This window comes from Mastigoproctus giganteus, chromosome 3 (genome assembly GCF_048544385.1).
Source record: "Mastigoproctus giganteus isolate SK-2022 chromosome 3, ASM4854438v1, whole genome shotgun sequence".
Classification (NCBI taxonomy): Eukaryota; Metazoa; Arthropoda; class Arachnida; order Uropygi; family Thelyphonidae; genus Mastigoproctus; species Mastigoproctus giganteus.
The window spans coordinates 200,816,267-200,836,374 of NC_143577.1; the positions used below are offsets into that span (position 1 = coordinate 200,816,267).

At 36.1% G+C, this 20,108-nt stretch overlaps 1 protein-coding gene across 1 annotated transcript in view; it reads right to left on the reverse strand.

Moving 5' to 3' along the window:
- LOC150088572 (zinc finger protein ubi-d4-like) overlaps window positions 1-20,108 on the reverse strand; it is a 232,773-nt gene that overhangs the window by 44,840 nt on the left and 167,825 nt on the right. Inside the window, exon 8 of the mRNA XM_090370812.1 lies at window positions 3,362-3,443. Coding sequence (XP_090226938.1) covers window positions 3,362-3,443 — 82 coding nt within the window. The remainder of the gene's footprint in view (window positions 1-3,361; window positions 3,444-20,108) is intronic.

Below are 20,108 nucleotides of genomic sequence, written 5' to 3' on the forward strand. Positions count from 1 at the left end.
TTTTTTCAGCCTGCACTGTATACTTGTTAATAGGAGAGACTGCTTCTATAGGGATGGGATACACTTAAATAGAAAGGGTGCAAGAATATTTGCTGATGCTATCGAGGCAGTGTTAGGTGGGTAGGAAAACTGCTAGCTTGGGGGGATACAAGGACTAATAGTTTAACAGTAGCCGTAGGCAGAGGTGAAGGTGATTCTTGCACAACTTCTATTAGAATAAGTAGCGACCTGGAGAGTGGGGTGTTGGGGGTTTCAGGGACAGATGGCAGTCATTCTGAAATAGGTGGGTATATGGGATGTGTTAGGGTAACTAAGAATAGGAGTAGGAGCATGTATGCTTGCATGTATACCAATGCTAGAAGTATAGTAAATAAATTTGACGAATTTGAAGTGTTGGTCAAGACATCAAAGGGGGATATTGTTGGGATAGCAGAGACGTGGTGTCACACAGATATAAGGAACGCTGAACTGGAATTTGGGGAGTACAATGTGTACAGAAAGGATAGACAGGATAGAAAGGGAGGAGGTGTTATGCCGTTAATTAAGAAAAACATAAAATCAAAAGAAGTGCATCCAGTTGATATAGACGAACAGTGCACTGTTGAGTCAGTTTGGTGTGACATGAGCACTACGAAAGCAAAAATAAGAGTAGGAGTGTGTTATAGGCCTAATGACTCGAATGAGTACAATGAACAATTGTACAGAGAAATAGAGTGGGCTAGTAAATTGGAATGTCTTATAATGGGGGATTTTAACTTCCCAGATATTGACTGGAACTTGTGGGTTGGTCACTCACACACTAGTCAGACTTTTGTGGATTTATTGGATGATTGTTTTCTGCAGCAGCATGTTCGAGAGGCAACTAGAGAAAGTAATACTCTTGATCTGGTTATCAGCAGTGATCATTCGTGTATTAAGAATTTACAGATAAAGGAACGACTAGGTGGCAGTGATCACAGTGTACTGATGTGGGATTTACTTAAAGATTTAATTACCATCAGGGGTAAAGGAAAGGGTTTTTGCTTCCGTAAAGGTGAGTACAGTGGGATCAACTGACGATGTTACCAACAGTAAATTCTAAGTGGGAAGCATTCAAGGAATTAATCGTGGAAACTACTAAAAGTTTCATACCTATTAAGAAATATTGTTCAAGGTTTAGGCCTAAATGGTTATCTAATGAACTAATGAGACTCGTAACAGAGAAGGAAAATGCATGGGATGCATATAAATTATCAAGCGACTCAGAAGCCTATGGCAGATATAAGCTAGTCTGTAATCAGGTCACAAAGGAGGTTAGGCAGATTACAAGAAATCCTTGGCAAAAGATGCTAAGAAAAACAGAAAGGATTTCTTTACTTATATACACTCTAAAAGGAAGGGGATGAATCTGATTGGTCCACTTGACATCGATGGTTCGACGTTGATGATCCTGCTCAGATAGCAAACAAACTGAATAAGTATTTTGCATCTACATTCACGCATGAGGATTATTAAGGTTTGAAAATGGCAGAAGGTTATCAAATTGTAGCAGGATACTTAATGATTTTGTAATAACTGAAAGTAAAGTGGGGGGGAAATTGTTGAAGTTAAACATAAGAAAAGCATCTGGGGTGGATGGGATCTATCCAGTTATATTAAAGGAGGCGGCAAAGCAACTAAGCAAACCCTTAGCCATAATTATGAGAGCGTCCTTGGACTCAGGGGAGGTTCCCACGGACTGGAAATGTGCAAATGTATCCCCAATTCACAAAGGGGGATCGAAGGGTGACACGAGTAATTACAGACCAGTTAGTTTAACTTCTGTTCCGGGTAAAATAATGGAGTCACTGGTTAAAGATGCATTGCAGGATCATCTAGACAAGACTGCAGCAATAATTTAGACACAGCATGGGTTTGTTAAGGGAAAGTCTTGTCTGAAAAATTTGATAGGATATTATGATGTGGTTACAAAAGAACTGGATGCAAAAAATAATTTTGATATCATGTATTTGGATTTCAGGAAAGCCTTTGACACTGTTGCACCTGGAAGACTATTATACAAATTGGAACAGAATGGTATTAAGGGTAAGTTGCTACAATGTATAAAAGGATGGTTAAGTAGGAGAAGACAGAGGGTGGTAATCAATGGGTGCTGCTCTTCGTGGACTAATGTTATTAGTGGAGTCCCACAGGGTTCGGTGTTGGGTCCACTGTTGTTCTGTATATTTATCAATGATATTGATGAAGGTATATCAGGCTTAATGTCGAATTTGCAGATGATACAAAGGTTACCAGGGTTGTTAATGACAGTAATGGCAGTGTGCTACTGCAACAGGATCTAGATAATTTGGGCAGATGGGCTAAGAAGTGGCAACTGAAGTTTAACCTTGACAAATGCAAAGTACTGCATATGGGTAGAAGTATGCCCCAGAGAAACGTACTAACTGTGTGGTACTACACTTAAGGTGGTAGAAAATGAAAAAGACCTGGGAGTAATTGTGCAGTCAGATATGAAGTTTTCAGAGCAATGCAGACAGGCTGCCAGGGCAGGTCATGGGGTTTTGTCAATGTTATATAGGAATTTTGCTAGCAGGGAAAACGAGGTGATTGTCCCTCTGTATAAGGCAATGGTCAGGCCACGCCTTGAGTACTGCATACAGGTCTGGAGGCCTCATTTTAGGAAGGGTGTAGATTTACTTGAGGGTGTACAGAGAAGGGCAACAAGATTGGTGAGGGGAACGAAGGGATCCTCTTACCAAGAGAGGCTTAAGTTCTGCAAATTGCAGTGGCTGGAGACTAGGCACCTGCGCGGTGATCTGATTGAGGTATATAAGGCCTTGAATGGGTTGAGCACGCTGAATTCTGATGGGATTCTTCCACTTGTTCAGATTACGAACCTAAGGGGGCATAAATTCAAATTAAGAAAAGACAGATGTAGATTAGATGTGCGAAAATTTCCCTTTAGCCAGCGGGTGGTTAATTGCTGGAACAAACTTCCATCTGTCGTTGTGGAAGTGAATAAATTTAAGGAGGAACTGGACAGGCATTTGGAGGGAATGGTGTGATTTTTTTTTTTTTTTTTTGGCTGATGCTGCATAAGCTCCTACACCTGCTTTCTTGCACCACATGCCACTACTACTACTACATATGATATCTTAAAATCAAAACTATTCAAAAAATTATTTGCAACAAAAAAGTTTCCAATTTTAAGAATATTGCATCCTGATCCCTTATGGCATACAGTCAGAATGAAACAGAAACAGAAACAGTATTGGACTTGTTAAAGGAGGAGGATAATTATGTTAAGCAGCAAGCTGCTCGATTAAATTTTTCACCCCCCCCAACTAAAATTCATTTATTAAGTTGAAAAATTTCATCCTACCTTCGGGAGGCTCAGAAAGTGGTGGCGTTAAACAATACATATGATAACCTCTGTCACAGTCATCACAAAACAGCAACTGGTCCTAAGGATAAACGTAAATCTGCTTAGGTTAAAATATTGAGCAACACTTCTAATAACATATTAGATTAATAACTAATATTAATTAATTAATTGTAATATAAATTAAATTCATTACAATATAACATTATTATATCTTTTATGATGAGTATTATCATCATAGTCATTAAAACTGAGCAGCAAAATCTGCATTTTAAATTTCGTTGTGTCACAAATTCTTTTAACCATCTCAGTGCTAAACAGATAAAAGTTGGATATTCAGGTAAGTCATCACCAATCTCTTAAATTTATATGCACAACATTTTTCTGATCTTCATGTTAGTATAGTGGCTTGGTCACGGAACCAATTTGAAAAATCTGAGATCAAGTCCCATCTAAAACCTGTGAAATTTCTGAGTCTTTTTGTTCAGATTTGGGCTAGCTGATCTCAAAGAAAGGTGTAAGGATTTTTTCAGTGTGATTTTTCCATGGTTCCCCCTCCTTGCAAATGGGCAAACTAGCTCTGAATACATGCAGCTACAGACATTTATGTAGAAGTTATGGAAAATTGTTGCACTAGGCTGTAGAAATTCAAGATTAAGGACTTGTCCACAGGTATAATACTCATCAACCAATCAGTTTTCTAACATTTATTTGGTGAATGTGTCCAAACATAGAATTACACAGAGAAGTATACTGTCCTAGCTGACCAGGCTAGCCAGGTGGGTAAAGTGCCTGCCTGCCTGCCTGGCAACCCAAAGGTCGCGGGTTCGAATCCCGCCTTGGGCTTGGATCAGAGTAAAATGCAAAAACTTTGGGAGGTGTATTATGGCCACAGAAGACGATGTGCCAACAACTAAAAAAAAAAAAAAAAAAAAAAAAAAAAAAATACTATCGTAATCTGCATACTGAATTGCAGCAGGATAGGTTAATATATTAGACAGAATATTTTTAAGTGAAATTCCAATTCCTTAAAGTTACGGATTGGAATTTCACTTAAATATATTGCTCTATCCTATACCCCAGTGTTTTCAACAATTACATTAGCGAAACTCTAGAATGGAATGAAATTGCATTAAAAAATCCATAAAAAGGCTGTCTTCATGAAAAATAAATAAAATAATGAAATAAATAAAATAAATAATAAAATAAAATAATTCAAATTAACAAAATAAATAATAAAATAAAATAATTCAAATTAACAAAATAATCAGAAACAAAATAATTCAAATCAATTACAGAATTTATTTTTAGTATGGATATATTAAGTATATTTTGGCAGAATATTTTACAAAACACCTGGGCAATGCTTGTAGAACACCAGTAGAAACACTGCTAACCATACAACCTTATTTCATGAGAGCAACTGGCAAAAGCAGCTGATCACGAAAAAAAAAAAAAAAATTTTAACCTGCATGGCTAAATCAAATAAAGAAATTCCTTACATCTATTCGTTATCCAGTTCACAGAATGCAACACCTGTTACTTTCTACCTTTACTCGGTGCAATAATGGCCTTTCTAATATTCAGTTACTAATATAACTAAGCCTCTGCACCATAAAACTTCCAATAACAAGAACAAGAATACAACAGATGCTAAATTAACTTAATATAAATGTGTGAAACGATTAGACAATGCTCCCACCTGATAGTTGATTAAAATAAGGGGTTGTGCAATAATTGCACTGGAAGGTGACAATCTATTATAATACAATATACAGACAATATAAGAAAACATGGGATCCAGAAGATGAACTGAATTTCAAATAATAAACCCCTCTCTAATGGAGAAGTCATGTGAAGGGCAGATGAACGTAAAAAATTAAGCTTAAAATAAACTTTTCTTAATTTTCTTTTATAGAAATGAATTAATTCATTACTTTGATAATAACAGATTTTTAATATATAGCATAGTATATTATGTCCATAACTTGATATTTTGTAACCTAAATTTACATTTCCTTAAAGTTTTGAGTTATGTAAATCTGACTATATCTGTATGTATATTAATACGATTTTTCTATCCTATATTATTTCTATGCATTTTGATTAAAATATTCTAAATAAAATTAATAATTGTGATTACAATAACCAGTGCCAACTGTTTTGTGTTAAAGTGTATTTATACATACGGGCAATACTCATACTTACGGTGGGTTACATTCTAAGAAAAACACATATTTGAATGGACTTGTTGTTCAACCTTATGTGACTGCTAAACATAGTTAATGACTGTAATCATTGTTGAAATGTTCAATTCTAAACTCCTCTGACCTACTGGTCATGTCAGAGTATAAACAGAACGTTATAAATGTGCAACAAGTCAAAATAATATAAATCAAACTCATTAAAATTCAGTTCTCCCACATAAACAATGATGTATTAGGGAATTATGTTCCTGACCAAGGGTTTGTATGTAACTTTTTATACATATGTGGCTCTGGTGGCTATGTTAGTTTTAGAATATATATACAAAAGTATTTTATACTACTGCTAAATATTTTAACTAAAAGTTAAAGATTTTAATCTACAGCTAACACTTTGGGATATTTAAGAATTTCATAAAGTATTATCTATAGACTTGCACTTGGAGGTTGTATATAAGTTATCATTCCAAGCAACTTAGGATGTTTAGATTGTTGAAAGGTTTCTATCTATTCTTATTCTAGTTAACAGTCAATTTTTGGAAATTAATAATCTCATTCTTTTAAATTTTATGATCTAGTTTGTCTCTTTTTTGTAATTCCAGTTTTAATTATGTTCATATTTAGCTTATATCAATTATTACAATAAGTTGGTACTAGAAGGCACTTAGTGGGTTACTCCTGTCTCTTCTGATTCAAATGCACTCATTCCACCTTGTACTTCTAACATGAAAGAGTGGGAGAGTCTACACAGTGAAATATACTAAATTGCTCATAAGCATACCTATAGAGCAAGTTTCCTTATTCCAGTTTGCTGTAAAATAAGCTATCAATTCATCCTAAAATTGTTTTATTATATAACCATGTAATTAATCAAAATTTATATATATAGATTAATAGATATTTCAAAAAGAAAAGAGTTCTGTTTGTATTTAGCACAACCACTAAGTCAGAGAAAGTTAAAAATAATTATTTTGATGAATGCATCCATTAACTTTATTTAGAAAAGATGTGGTCTTGAAGTACATAGTGTTTACTGTCAAGCAGCACAGGGATTCCCACAACTCCATGTGTCTTGAAGCATAGTCCAGGATAATAGATATGCACAAACTATTGATTCTGATTAGATATGTCTGTTCTAATCCCTACAGGATGAATGGATTTGATAATATTTGTAATTTTACTCTATTTTGTCAATTTTTACTTTATCTACTAAAATTTTAATATGTATTTGTGCCACAAGAAGCTACCCATGAACCTCAAGCCAACTATCATTAAGTTTATTTAAAAAAAAAAAAGAAAATAAATTTCACCATAATTGCAGTGAAATTCAAGTAAAATATATTTAATCTATATTTTACATGAATTTAAAAAAATTAATGTTACAATAAACTAATGATAATTGGCCAAGGTTTCATGCGTAGCCTTTTGTTTCTTAATACAAAAATTAGTAAATTTATTCACACTGTATGGCTACTTTTCTGAAAACCAGAAAGTTTTAAGATATAGGCGGACATTAAAAAAAATTTGTTGTATTCCAATTTTTCATCAGAACTATTTCACACAGAGATTTAAAAGGCACTATTAATAAGGTTAAGTCAGCTGGGACCTGAAAATATTTTTGTTATAGTAGTGAAATTTTCATTTAAATAGTATTCATTGTACATAATGGGATTTTTCAAAAAAAAAAAAATAAATAATAATAATAATAAATAAATAAAAAAAATCATCACATCTCATTTATACACCAGGTTTCTTATACCTCACTCATAAAAGTCTTGTTTGTATCGTTTCACAGTAATAAATGTGTTTTGTTTCAGATGAATCTTTTTGCCACAGATCTGCCAGTGGTAAAATTTCAGGTGAATTATCAAATTTACCTAAAAAGCATCAAGTAATCTGCAATCACAGTAACTTTGTGATCCATCTATTAGTCTGATTTTGTGTACCAATTCCTTAAATGCTGAGCTTCAGGTAATTCTCCAGTGGGGCAAAGATAATTTAGTTAATTTCAATCCTTCTAAAACTCAGTCCTATCTTATATCTTGCAAAAAGGATTCTTCTAAGCTCCTATGCTTATCTTCAACGACACTCAGATTTCTAGAAAATATCACATATCTCTATTATCCTTGACTTCTAATCTCTCTCTGGGCATATCACAAATATTACTTCCTCTGAATCTAAAAAAATCGAAGTCTCTTTTTCGCGTTACTTTTCTTCTAACCAGCTACACATTCTATACAAATCTCAATAAAATGAGGCCTCCAGACCGTATGCAGTACTCAAGATGATGCACACAAGAGATCTACATTTTTCCTAAAGGAAGATGGATCCTCCCTCTTACTCAGGTTACACACACGAAGGGGCATAAATTCAAGCAGATGAGGGATGGTTGCAAAATCAATGTGCAGAAATTTGCCTTCAGTCAGCAGGAAGTTGATTGTTGGAACAAACTTCCATCTGGTGTTGTTGAAGTGGGCAGTTTGAATAAATTCAAGGAGGAACTAGACAAAGTATTAGAGGGAATGGACAAGTTGATATGGTAATTTTTTTTTGCTGATGCTGTATAACCTTGCTTTCTTTCCACTACCAATACTAAATATTAATACTAAAATAAAGAAACATAATAACAATAATTATTATTCAATTCTATAGCACTGCAGGGGTATTTCAACAGAGTAGCTGAAATCAAATCAAAATTCATACATATTACTAGTGTTCAATTTAGTATTAGCCATTTGATGGAGGAAAAAAGGTTCTGCTGCACCAGCCAATAAATAAACAAATAAATAAATAATAATAATAATAAAATACCCATTTGACTTGATCATGACATAGGCATCAATCCAACTGACCTTTGAATCTCCTCAAGCTGTCAGTCTCAACCAGCCATGGAGGCAATTTATTACCATTACTTCGAATTTTTAAACTTTAAATGTTGTATTACAATGTACAGCCCAACAACAAATACCGTACTGTGGGGGCGAACTTAACACTGCAAACATGTCAGTAGCTCTTTTTATTTCCTAAGTAAATATGCACGTGTGCAATGCCCAATAAATAGTCTTATAAGAATAACTTCTTTGCGTCTGCCTTTCTGGAAGCTTTATTTCTAGGGTTACAATGCTTGTTTTATAATTTATTACCCATATGACATTTCCAGAAATGTGCCCATCTTTCATTACTGAATTTTGTAGTTGTCTTTCAATCGAAAACATTTTGGCAGCTATATGATATAGTTAGATCATATTTTACCCCAGGGGTTCACATCTGGTGAGTATGGGCTTGGCACACCCAGGGTCCTGAGCTGGATATCATCATTCTACTCTTTCTTGGTGATTCCCTTCTACTTCTGATTCTTGTTTTTCTTTCTCTCTCTCTCTCTCTCTCTCTCTCTCTCTCTCTCTCTCTCTCTCTCTCTCTCTCTCTCTCTCTCACACACACACACACACACACACACAGAGGGTAATTCAGAAAATTTTTTTTGGCTGGTGCAGCATAAGCCTCAGGCTTTTTTGCACCATGTGGCTAATAATAATAATATTCATAGAAGTATCTCTCTACAAGGTCTGGTTATACTTTGTTTCATGTGGTTTATTCTGATTGCAAATAAGATGGAACTAAGCCCCTAAGCATTGCACCCTGGAGAACATTGTTGTGTATAGATGTAGGATAGGACATGATTATAACATACCTGGAAGGTTCTCTGATATAAAAATTGCTGTATAAATGTTGGTAGATAGTCTCAAAAGACCAAGCCATGAGGGTCACACAAAGATCCCACATTTTCAAGTAATGACCAAGGCCTTTAGGATGTCCATGCATATCACAACTATATGTTCATTCCTGTTGAGGTTTAGTGTTATTTAGCTTTCCTGAAACCATGTCAATCTGCGTTAAGACATTTTTGGATTTCTAAAAACCATATTAGATGACCATGTATTATTCATTCTAAAATTTGGGTCAAGCAACTGGATGGTAGTTAACTGGATCCAAATGGTCCTTTCCTAGTTTAAGAAAAGCCAGTATTATAGTGTCTCCAGCTTTTGGGGCTGATTTCTTTCAAAAATATTTTATTATAAAAAGTAGGTAGAGTTAGTAATGGGCAGTGACTTCACTAAGCTGCTGGATCATTTGACAGATTCTGTCTGGACCTGCTACAGTTGGTTTTGCTTTATTTAATGCTGTATGTAGCTCAGGTTATGTTAAGAATCTGGTCATATGACATTTTCTGAGTAGGGTGGAAATTTATTTTTTCTTTTCAGTTTGCTGTTTAAGAACCAAGAAGGATGAAAAAATACAAGGCCACGACAGACAGCTCTTCAAAGGTACATCCCAGAATATTTGCAATCTTCTGGTTCTGCGATGTTTTGTCCATTCCATCTTATGATCATGGTTGAAGTTCCCAAGATTTTTCCAGGGCTTGATTTCCTCTATATGATGCAAATGTGGAGCAAATATGATACTTAATGAGAAAGCAAATTGCATTCAATAAGATTTTCAATAATGGGAAACTTGTAAAAGTGATTCCATGCCTTGTTTTGTTATATGACAGTCATTATTCCACCATGACTTGTATTGTGTATGATTAACTTTGGTCTCTGGAATAGCTTCTTTTGCTGCACTAGTAATTTTGTCAAAGGATATGACCTTAGTTTCTTCTAAAATGGCACAACCCTTACACTATTCCCAGTTTGCTGCTTTAAATTTCCAAATTTCCTTTGTGCAGATATCAGTGCACTTCCCATAATCAACTTACACACAACTGGATAGTGATCATTATTAAAGGGATCACTTATGGTTGACCATGCTACAGCGGAGTATAATGCAGGTGAGCAGATAGTGAGATCAACTGCTGAACTTACTCCTATAGGCAGATGAATATGAGACGTGCACCTGTATTCAAGAGAATTAGGTTATTTTTATAAATAAGTTTTTCTATCATTTGCCCTCTTTTATCCTCATGTTTATATACACATAAAGGGCGATGTCCATTAAAATTCACATAATGCAAAATGGAGGAGAAAGTTGGATTAGGAGATCTTCCAAATCTTAATATGAACAGCACAATTTGGTGGTAGATATATTGAGACTATAGTTAGGGTAATTTCCATCACAATTCTCACTGCAACAGCCTCCAAGGAGGTTTGTACCTGTACACCTCTGGATGGTAGGTAGGAATTTACTAAAACTGCTATAGCACCATGGGCAGTTGCTCAAGTCACCTGATCAAGCCTGTACAAAGTAAAATGTTTAAATGTTTGTTTTATTTGAGGAGTGAGATAAGTTTTCTGCAAAACAGATGCTTCGACTGTACCATAATTTGAATTATTTGATTTTATTTGTTTCTGCTTGTTTTCATGAGCTTGTTTAATTATGCTGACCAATTTTGACCTTTTCTTTTTTGGGAAATATTTGTCTGCCAGTGTCCATATCATCATTTGTATGCAATTCAAGAATTGATTCTTCTGTCTAGGTTTGTTCTTCAACAACCATGTACTCATTGCTGTGTGGGTTCTTAGTTCCTGTTTTAGAGGCAATTGTGGCAGCTTCTGGAGGATACTTTAACTTGGTGGAATAGATATTGGGGTATTGTTTATTGGTTTGTCTTCTGTCCTTGTTGCTGCTTCAGCTGTGAGAGGAGAGATCTGGCCAAGTCTGCTATGGAGATTTTGCTGTACTAGACTTCTGTTTATGATGATGCAGTAGCATATGTTATTGTTGTTATTTGGATTTTTTTTTTAAGAGCATTAGCAACTAAGGCCATATTGCTCCGGGGATATGCAGTGGTCATTCCCTGACCTTTGAGCATCCTCCGTATTTAGTGGTCATAGGCTCGAGCCCCAGTTTAATCAAGAAGCGTGTGCTACGCACTGCTGCTCCTGCTCACCTGGCTACAGAGCCTCCGCAGTACCATATGATTTTTGAATTACAGCTGCATATGAACATGAGCTTTGTAAAACAGGAGTGTTCTTGATAGGTGACTTTGTATTCAACTTATATTTCTGTTCTGTTTGCAGTTTGGCCATCATATGGGTTGTTGACTGCACTCACTATGTGAATGCTCCTTCAATTCATAAGAGGCAAATACAGCTATTCTCCTGCATATTGCTTGTGAATGATTGAATTTCTGGCATTTGTCACACTGTATTGGGTTTGGAATATATGCTTTTATATGACAAATTAAATAAATTGCTTTCACTGTGCTAGGTTAAGTTGGTGAACTGAATGTAAGGGATATATTCCTAGGTGGAACATCTACACCATTTCTTTTAAGCAAAATTATTGTGGCCTAAATTACTTTCTGGCCTTTTAATTCTTGGATTATTTCTTCTTCTGTCCTGTTTATTAAGTCTCATTCTGTTACTACCCCTTTCAAATAGTTCAAAGTTGCGTGTGGAGTGACTGTAACTGAGATCCCCCCCCCCCAAATTAAAGTTGTGGCAGTGAACAAGAGCTCTCAGTGCTTGTGATGGGAAGGTTTCAACTAACAGATCTCCTGATTTCAATCTGAAAAACACATTAGGCATTCCTGCAATAGTCTCTTTAGCACCTTTATATAACAAAGGATTAGAGTTTGCTGATCACGTTGTCTGTCAGGGAATGCAAAATAAAGAAAGTAGAATTGTAGACTTGGTTTATATCAGTCCTTTGTCTTTTTGCACTAGAAGTACAACTGTCATCTTGATGTCTGTTGAGTCTGGGCTAGAGAGAGAGAGAGAGAGAGAGAGAGAGAGAGAGAGAGAGAGAGAGAGAGAGAGAGAGACTAGCATGAACTGGGTTTAAATGTCCCACAGCTGCTCCTTTTGCCCCAAGGATCTACCACAAGGAAGCAGGAGTGGTGCCATCTAGTGACCAAGCAACTGTGTAAGTTATATTAGTAGAGTTAACAAGAAAAAAGGTATCTTTCCTTTCTGGACCTCAGTTTGTTTTTACTTTGAAGATAAGGATTTGACTAACTAAATCAAAAAGAACTGTTTCTTTTCTGCAAGAGTATTGTCTGATCAATAACACACAGCACTTGGGGCCATGTGACCTGCTGGTTCTTGTATAAGCTCTTCTATTACATTCAACAGGGATTTTCTCAAACATCATAAGATGCAGCAATAATTCCGAATGTCTGGGTTGTGTTGTTTCTACCAGTAAATCCCCTGACTGTAACCTTTTCAGTTGGGATGATCCAGCATTTTTATGCATCTTTGGATCACAAACAGAGTCTGCTCACACAATGAATGTATGATGGTTACATGATGGTTACGGAGATTCTGTTACAGACTTAGTACATCTTCAGAAATGATAAGTTCAAGTTTTATTTATAAGAATGACACTGCTATTCAGACTTCGCTGTCAAGAGCTTTTAAATGCTTCATCAGGAAGGGAAGATCTGAATTTTTTTTTTTTTTTAATCCAGTTAAGTATTTTTCAGAACTCAGTATTGCTATGAAAAATTATTAAAATGTATTTCAGGGTTAAAAGGTTTATTTCAGTAAAAATTATCGCAAGAATGACTTGCAATAATTTATAACTGAAATAAACCTTGTGACTACTAACAAAACACAAGAAATAAAACTTTTTTTGGAACAATGTACAACATCAACTACAAAGGCAAGTAGTACCGTGTGACTACTAACAAAACACAAGAAATAACTTTTTTGGAGCAACCTACGACATCAACTACAAAGGCAAAGTAGTATGGCATACCATCATCATATTGCAAAACCAGAGAACGTGTGACATACTACAACAGACCATGAACAGTGAGTGGGTGGGAAGAAGATCAGTAGTTGCAAAATTCATTTCACATAAGGCCTTTTTTGCTAACATTGGGATGATCTGTTATATTTCATGCTTCCAAGTGCACTTGCCAGTTCCCTGAAAGGATCACTGTACATCAATTCTTTCTTCTTTTACAACAGCATGGTAGGTTCTGACAATGTAACAGATGCTGCAAAAACATAGACTGCTTCATCTACTTCTTTATCTTTAAGGACACCAAGTAGTACTCAAAACTTGTCTGTAAAAATTTCAACTTTGAAGAAGAAAAAAAAACCCCGCAAAATTTGAGTTATCTCTACATTGTACTACGATTTGTACATTTATAAGGGCATTTTAAAATGCAAACATTACACCATGTTTTTTTCCCTATTATTATTATTTCTATTTATTAGCATTAGCAAGGGCACATGATGCAAGAAAGCAAGAATCAGCCAAAAAAACAAAAAAAAAAACAAACACACACACACACACACACACACACACACACCCTTCTTATTTCACCCATCCACTCGCTCCAAATGTTTGTCTAGTTCTGCCTTGAATCTATTTAAGCTATCAACTTCTACAATGACAGACGGAAGTTTGTTCCAGCAATCAACCACACACTAGCTAAAGGCAAACTTCCGCATATCTATCTTAGAACTGTCTTTCCTCAATTTGATTTATGCCCTCTCAGGTGATTATTCTGAGCAAGAGGAAGAATCTCATCAGCATTGAGCATGTTCAAACCATTCAAGGCTTTATACACTTCAATCAGATCACCATGCAGGTGCTTAGTCTCCAGATACTGTAATTTGCAAAACTTAAGCCTTCCTTCATAAGAGCAACCCTTTGTTCCATTCACTAATCTTGCTGCCCTTCTCTGTACTCGTTCCAACAGCTCTATATCCTTTTTAAAATGAGGCCTCCAGACCTGTATACAGTACTCAAGGTGTGGCCTGACCATTGCCTTATACAAGGGGATAATCACCTCCTTATCCCTGCTAGAAAAATTCCGGTATATCATTGACAAGACACCATGAGCTACTCTTGCAGACCGTCTCTGCACTGTTCAGAAAACTTCATACCTGCCTGCACAATTATGTTTTAGCTTTTTCTTCTTTATAAATAGTCATATGCAGTAATAAAGTACTTTCTCACTGAACAAAACAACAGTATCTTCTAATCTTCTTTCACAAACTCCATGTCCATTACAGAAGAAATGGTTTAGTCTCCTAAGGCAGTTTTTCTCAACTTTTTCGTTGCTATGCCATACCTTTAAAGATGCTAAAATTTTGCAGCACACAATACACTACAATACTCATATATTCATAAAGAGGAAGTTATTTCTGTTGGATATATTTAATAATACACTTATTATTTGTATAGTATAGGTGAACAGATCTAGTACTAATCAAATCTAATCAGATATAATCAAAGCGTGATGTCACATTGACTGCTGGAAGGTGCAGCATAAATAACTGAATTTTTATTATAAAACTTGGATTTATTTTTTTTTTATTTGAATTTTCCACAGCACACTTCAAGAATACTTGCGGCACACAAGTTGAGAAACACTGTCCTGAGGTAAACGATTTTCAAAATGGAAGATTAAAAAAAAAACTGTTGGTAATAATAAATAAATTTAAATGTGACATTCTTCAAGATATCCTAGGAGTAATGTCTTAGTACACTGGACTGAAGAGCTAATGTTCAGATTTTCAAATATTGGCATAACATTAAAAGAAACAAGAAAATTGCTTTATTCAAGCCAGAAGAGAGGAAAGTGAACAGAATCACAAACACCTTTCTGCATAAGTGAGAATAACATGCCTAGAATTATCAGCTTTCTTGGCCTGCTTAGGACCGCTTTAACTAGAAGTTTGCAATGCAGAAGTTCTTTTTCTTAGTTCACCAATTTGTCTTCTTTCAAACCTCTTAGATCATGAACTAGATTTCAACTTGACTCAACGGAACACATTAAAGATTATTTGTTATAGTTTTCAATTTGGTAACTCTTAAAAGTACTAATATTGCTTTTCTCATCAATTCTAACACCTTCTTTAATAGAATTATCAAAGGTTGCCACTGTTTTACTTGTCTAGTTAAACATTTAACCAAAGACAGTCAACATGTACAGACAGATCCTTTGTTATTTATTTTTTTAATTCAGTGATATGCATCAATTGACATTGTTTACATTTATCATTCCTTGTAGCATTTCTTTTTATATAACAGTAAATTTCAACCAAGTATTCATGCACTCTCACAAGAGGGCATGTAGATCCCTTTTCAGCACACAATAAGATGACAAGGATAGACTTAACACTAACGTGCTCCATCTTGCTTTTAATACTCTTTCTATTCGATATTTCAAGCCTACCATAACAGGCACATTATCAACACTAAATTCCTGATAGTTTTTAAAGGAATCCCACATGCTTTCAGGTTGTTCAGAAGATATCCAATGTTGCACCCTGTAGTCACCTTCCAGTGCTGGCACCAAAAACAAGATGCTTTCACTTTGACTTTATTATTATTATTATTCTTACAAAAGTAGATTACCAGAGTAGGATATTGCTTAGAAGCACTTTGATTACTGCCATCGGCAAAAATCAAAAATCGTCCATTTTTCAAAGCATCACTTTCTTCCTTATTCATGCAATTTCACTAATAATGGCTGTTGTTTTCATTCTTCTACAACTGTAGTTTTTTGCTACTTTGCTATTTAGAAATACATTTCTGCACAATGTGCCTACATGATCAGCACAACTAAGAGGACACAAAGCAAATATACATTCAGTACGTATGACATTATTTTCAACACAAAATTCAACCTCTGTGTTTGCATTTCTTTCTATGCAATGCAGGCTGTCCTTTTACTTATTTGCTTGAAAATGTCTGATCATATTGTGTTTCCCACTGTTTGAAACTGAAAAATCACATTTACATATAACATACAAGGCAAATATGTTACCTTTTTCATGTTTTTCATACATCGAAAATCTTGCACATGGGTGTTTTGAAATTAAATTGTATTTCTTTGGCATATTACTGGAAGACATTGTCAATTACCTTCACACTATATAAGTAGTAGTAGTGGCATGTGATGCAAGAAAGCAAGCGTATGAGCTTATGCGGCATCAGCCAAAACAAATCAGACCATTCCCTCCAAATGCCTGTCCAGTTCCTCCTTAGATTTATTTAATCTACCAATTTCCACGACAGATGGAAGTTTGTTCCAGCAATTAACCACCCACTGGCTAAAGGCAAATTTCCACACATCTATTCTACATCTGTCTTTTCTTAATTTGAATTTATGCCCTTTAGGTTTGTAATCTGAACAAGTGGAAAGATTCCATCAGAATTCAGCGTGCTCAACCCATTCAAGGCCTTATACACCTCAATCAGATCACCGTGCAGGTGCCTAGTCTCCAGCCACTGCAATTTGCAGAACTTAAGCCTCTCTTGGTAAGAGGATTTCTTCATTTGCCCTCACCAATCTTGTTGCCCTTCTCTGTACACGCTCAAACAAATCTACACCCTTCCTAATATGAGGCCTCCAGACCTGTACATAGTACTCAAGGCATGGCCTGACCATTACCTTATACAGAGGGACAATCACCTCCTTGTCCCTGCTAGCAAAATTCCTATATATCATTGATTTTTTTTTTTTTTTTTTTTTTTTTTAGGAGCATTAGCAACTAAGGCCATGTTGCTCCGGGATATGCGGTGGTCATTCCCTGACCTTTCCGCATCCTCCGTATTTGGTGGTGACGGGCTCGAACCCCGGTCTAATCAAGAAGCGTGTGCTGCGCACTGCTGCTCCTTCCCACCTGGCTACCGAGGCGCCTCCTATATATCATTGACAAAACCCCATGACCTGCCCTGGTAGCCTATCTGTATTGCTCAGAAAACTTCATATCTGACTGCACAATTACTCACAGGTCTTTTTCATTTTCTACCACCTTAAGTGTACTACCACACAGTTGGTATGTTTCTCTGGGGTTACTTCTACCCATATGCAGTATTTTGCATTTGTCAAGGTTAAACTTCAGTTGCCACTTCTTAGCCCATCTGCCCAAATTATCTAGATCCTGTTGCAGTAGCACACTGCCATTACTGTCATTAACGACCCCGCCAACCTTTGTATCACAATCTTCATCAATATCATTGATAAATATACAAAACAACAGTGGACCCAAACCCGAACCCTGTGGGACTCCACTAATAACATTAGTCCACGAAGAGCAGCACCCATTAATTATCACCCTCTGTCTTCTCCCACTCAACCATCCTTTTATCCATTGTAGCAACTTACCCTTAATACCATTCTGCTCCAATTTGTACAACAGTCTTCCATGCGCAACAGTGTCAAAAGCTTTCCTGAAATCCAAATATATGATATCAAAATTATTTTTTGCATCCTAAAAGTACTAAGAAATGGCTGAATGTAACCCCTGGGGCTCACATCCGGTGAGTATGGCCTTGGCACACCCAGGGTCCTGAGCTGGATATCATCATTCTTCTCTTTCTTGGTGATTCCCTTCTACTTCTCTCGCAAGTAATTCAGAAAAAAATTTTTTTTTTTTTTTTTTTTGGCTGGTGCAGCATAAGCCTCAGGCTTCCTTGCACCATATGGCTAATAATAATAATAACAGAGAATATTGCAGCATGTTTCCATTTTGCAGTGCAGACTGACATAGCTATATAAGTTTGCTCTCTTGTATCACTTGCTACTACTACACAGCACACATTGACAGCAAATTTGTTAATGAAAACAAGAATAATCTTGTAAATTTTTTTTAAAAAAGACAAAACTGAGTTTTTGAAAAATTCTTTCTCACGGACTACATCGTGGCAATGACATAGTCAAGGTTCAAATGGAGTAAAAAAAAAAAAAAAAAAAAAAAGAGGGGAAGACATATACTATTGTAAATTTGGTTAATTTTTATTTTTTTTTATGAAAACCCGAAACACGAGCGGTATTAGAACCTATAGTACGGTGCTTGGGTTGGAGGTGGAGAAGACGAAAGAAGATATTTGTTGACATTAGATTTGAACTTCTGTAGACTGTAATTTTCAGGAAATACGTACGAAGGAAGGTTGTTCCAAAAAGCGGCAGTTTAATGAATAAACGAGGAAGATGAAAAGTTGGTTCTGTGAGTTTGAAGTTAGACAGTAAATGGAAGCTGGCTGGTGGCGGCATGTGTTCGGACTGTTTTGAAAGAGAGAGTGGGAATTATAGAAGCCAATTCAGAAGAACAATGCCCATGGAAGTATCTGTAGAAAAGGCATGCAGCAGAAACAGTACGTCTATGAGACAGAGAGTGGAGAGATTCTGTAAGAGATGAGTCATTAATTAACCTGACTGCCCTCTCTTCGGAATGGAATCTAGAAGCCTGAGAGAGGTTTTTTTTTGGGTGTTGCCCCAGATGTGGGAACAATATTCTATGGTAGGGCGGATTTGCAATTTGTAAAAAGTGAACAGCTGTTTGGAAGAAAAGTAACGCTGAGAGCGAAAGAGAAAACCAAGTTTTTTAGATGCAGAGGAAGCAATATTTGTAATGTGCTTGTGCCAAGAGAGATTAGAAGTCAGGGTAATCCCCAAAAGAGATATATAATTTTGCCTAGAAATCGGAGCGTCACCAAAGATAAGCATAGGAGCAGAAGAATCCCTTTTGCGAGATATAAGACAGGACTGAGTTTTAGAAGGATTGAAATAAACTAAGTTGTCTTTGCCCCACTGGAGAATTATCTGGAGATTGGCATTTAGGGAATTAGTAGCAGATATTCAAGAAGTTGAAGCTGATTGAGCAGGGCAAGGTTTCTCAAACTGGAATGCAATATGCTATCATCAGCAAAACTAGGATATCTGGTCAATCGAAAAAGGTCATTAACATACAAGAGGAAAAGAGTGGGGGAAAGAACTGAACCTTGGGGGACACCAGCATTAGTGGAGAAGTTAGAAAACAGAGAGCCATCTACCATCACCCTCAGTGAGCAGTCAGACAGAAAACTGGACAACCAATTACAAAAAACAGCTGACAAACCAGAAGATGGAAGCTTGTTTAAAAGACCATTATGCCAAACATGATCGAAAGCCTTTGAGATGTCAAGAGCAACTACTTGTGTTTCACGGAAATTTTCCATTGAATTTGTCCATAAATGGGTAACATAAGCCAGAATATCACCAGTGGATCGACACTGGCGGAATCCATACTGGCGATTGTTGATCAGACGAAAGGTTTCTAGGTAATTTAAGAGTTGGTGGTTAATTGATTTCTCCATTACTTTAGAAAGGGTAGGAGTAATTGCAATGGGACGATAATTGTATGGGAGAGATTTGTCACCATTTTTAGGAACTGGCTGGATATGAGCAAATTTCCAAGCAGAAGGAAAAACACCTTTGGAATAAGAAAGTGAAAAAAGGCGGCAGAGAACAGGAACAAGTTCAGGAGCTTTCTCAGCATCAGGATTCGTCAGAATCCTTCTGACATCCTTTTGACGGAAGACCACAGGAGGCACTGAATGGAGTGTGTTGGGAATGTTGTGGTGTTTTATCAAGATCATTAATACACGAGTTGGAAGAAAAATGGGATGCTAGCAGGTCAGCTTTATCCTTGGCTGAAATGAAAATAGAACCATCTCGTTTTGACAGAGGTGGGAGCAGAGATGGGCAAAGGTTGCGGCCAATAGCTTTGGCAAGAGACCAGAATGCTCGGCTATCATTGGGGCAAGAAGCAAGTTTTCTACTCTTGGCCTGTTCAAAATCTGGTTTGGACTGATTA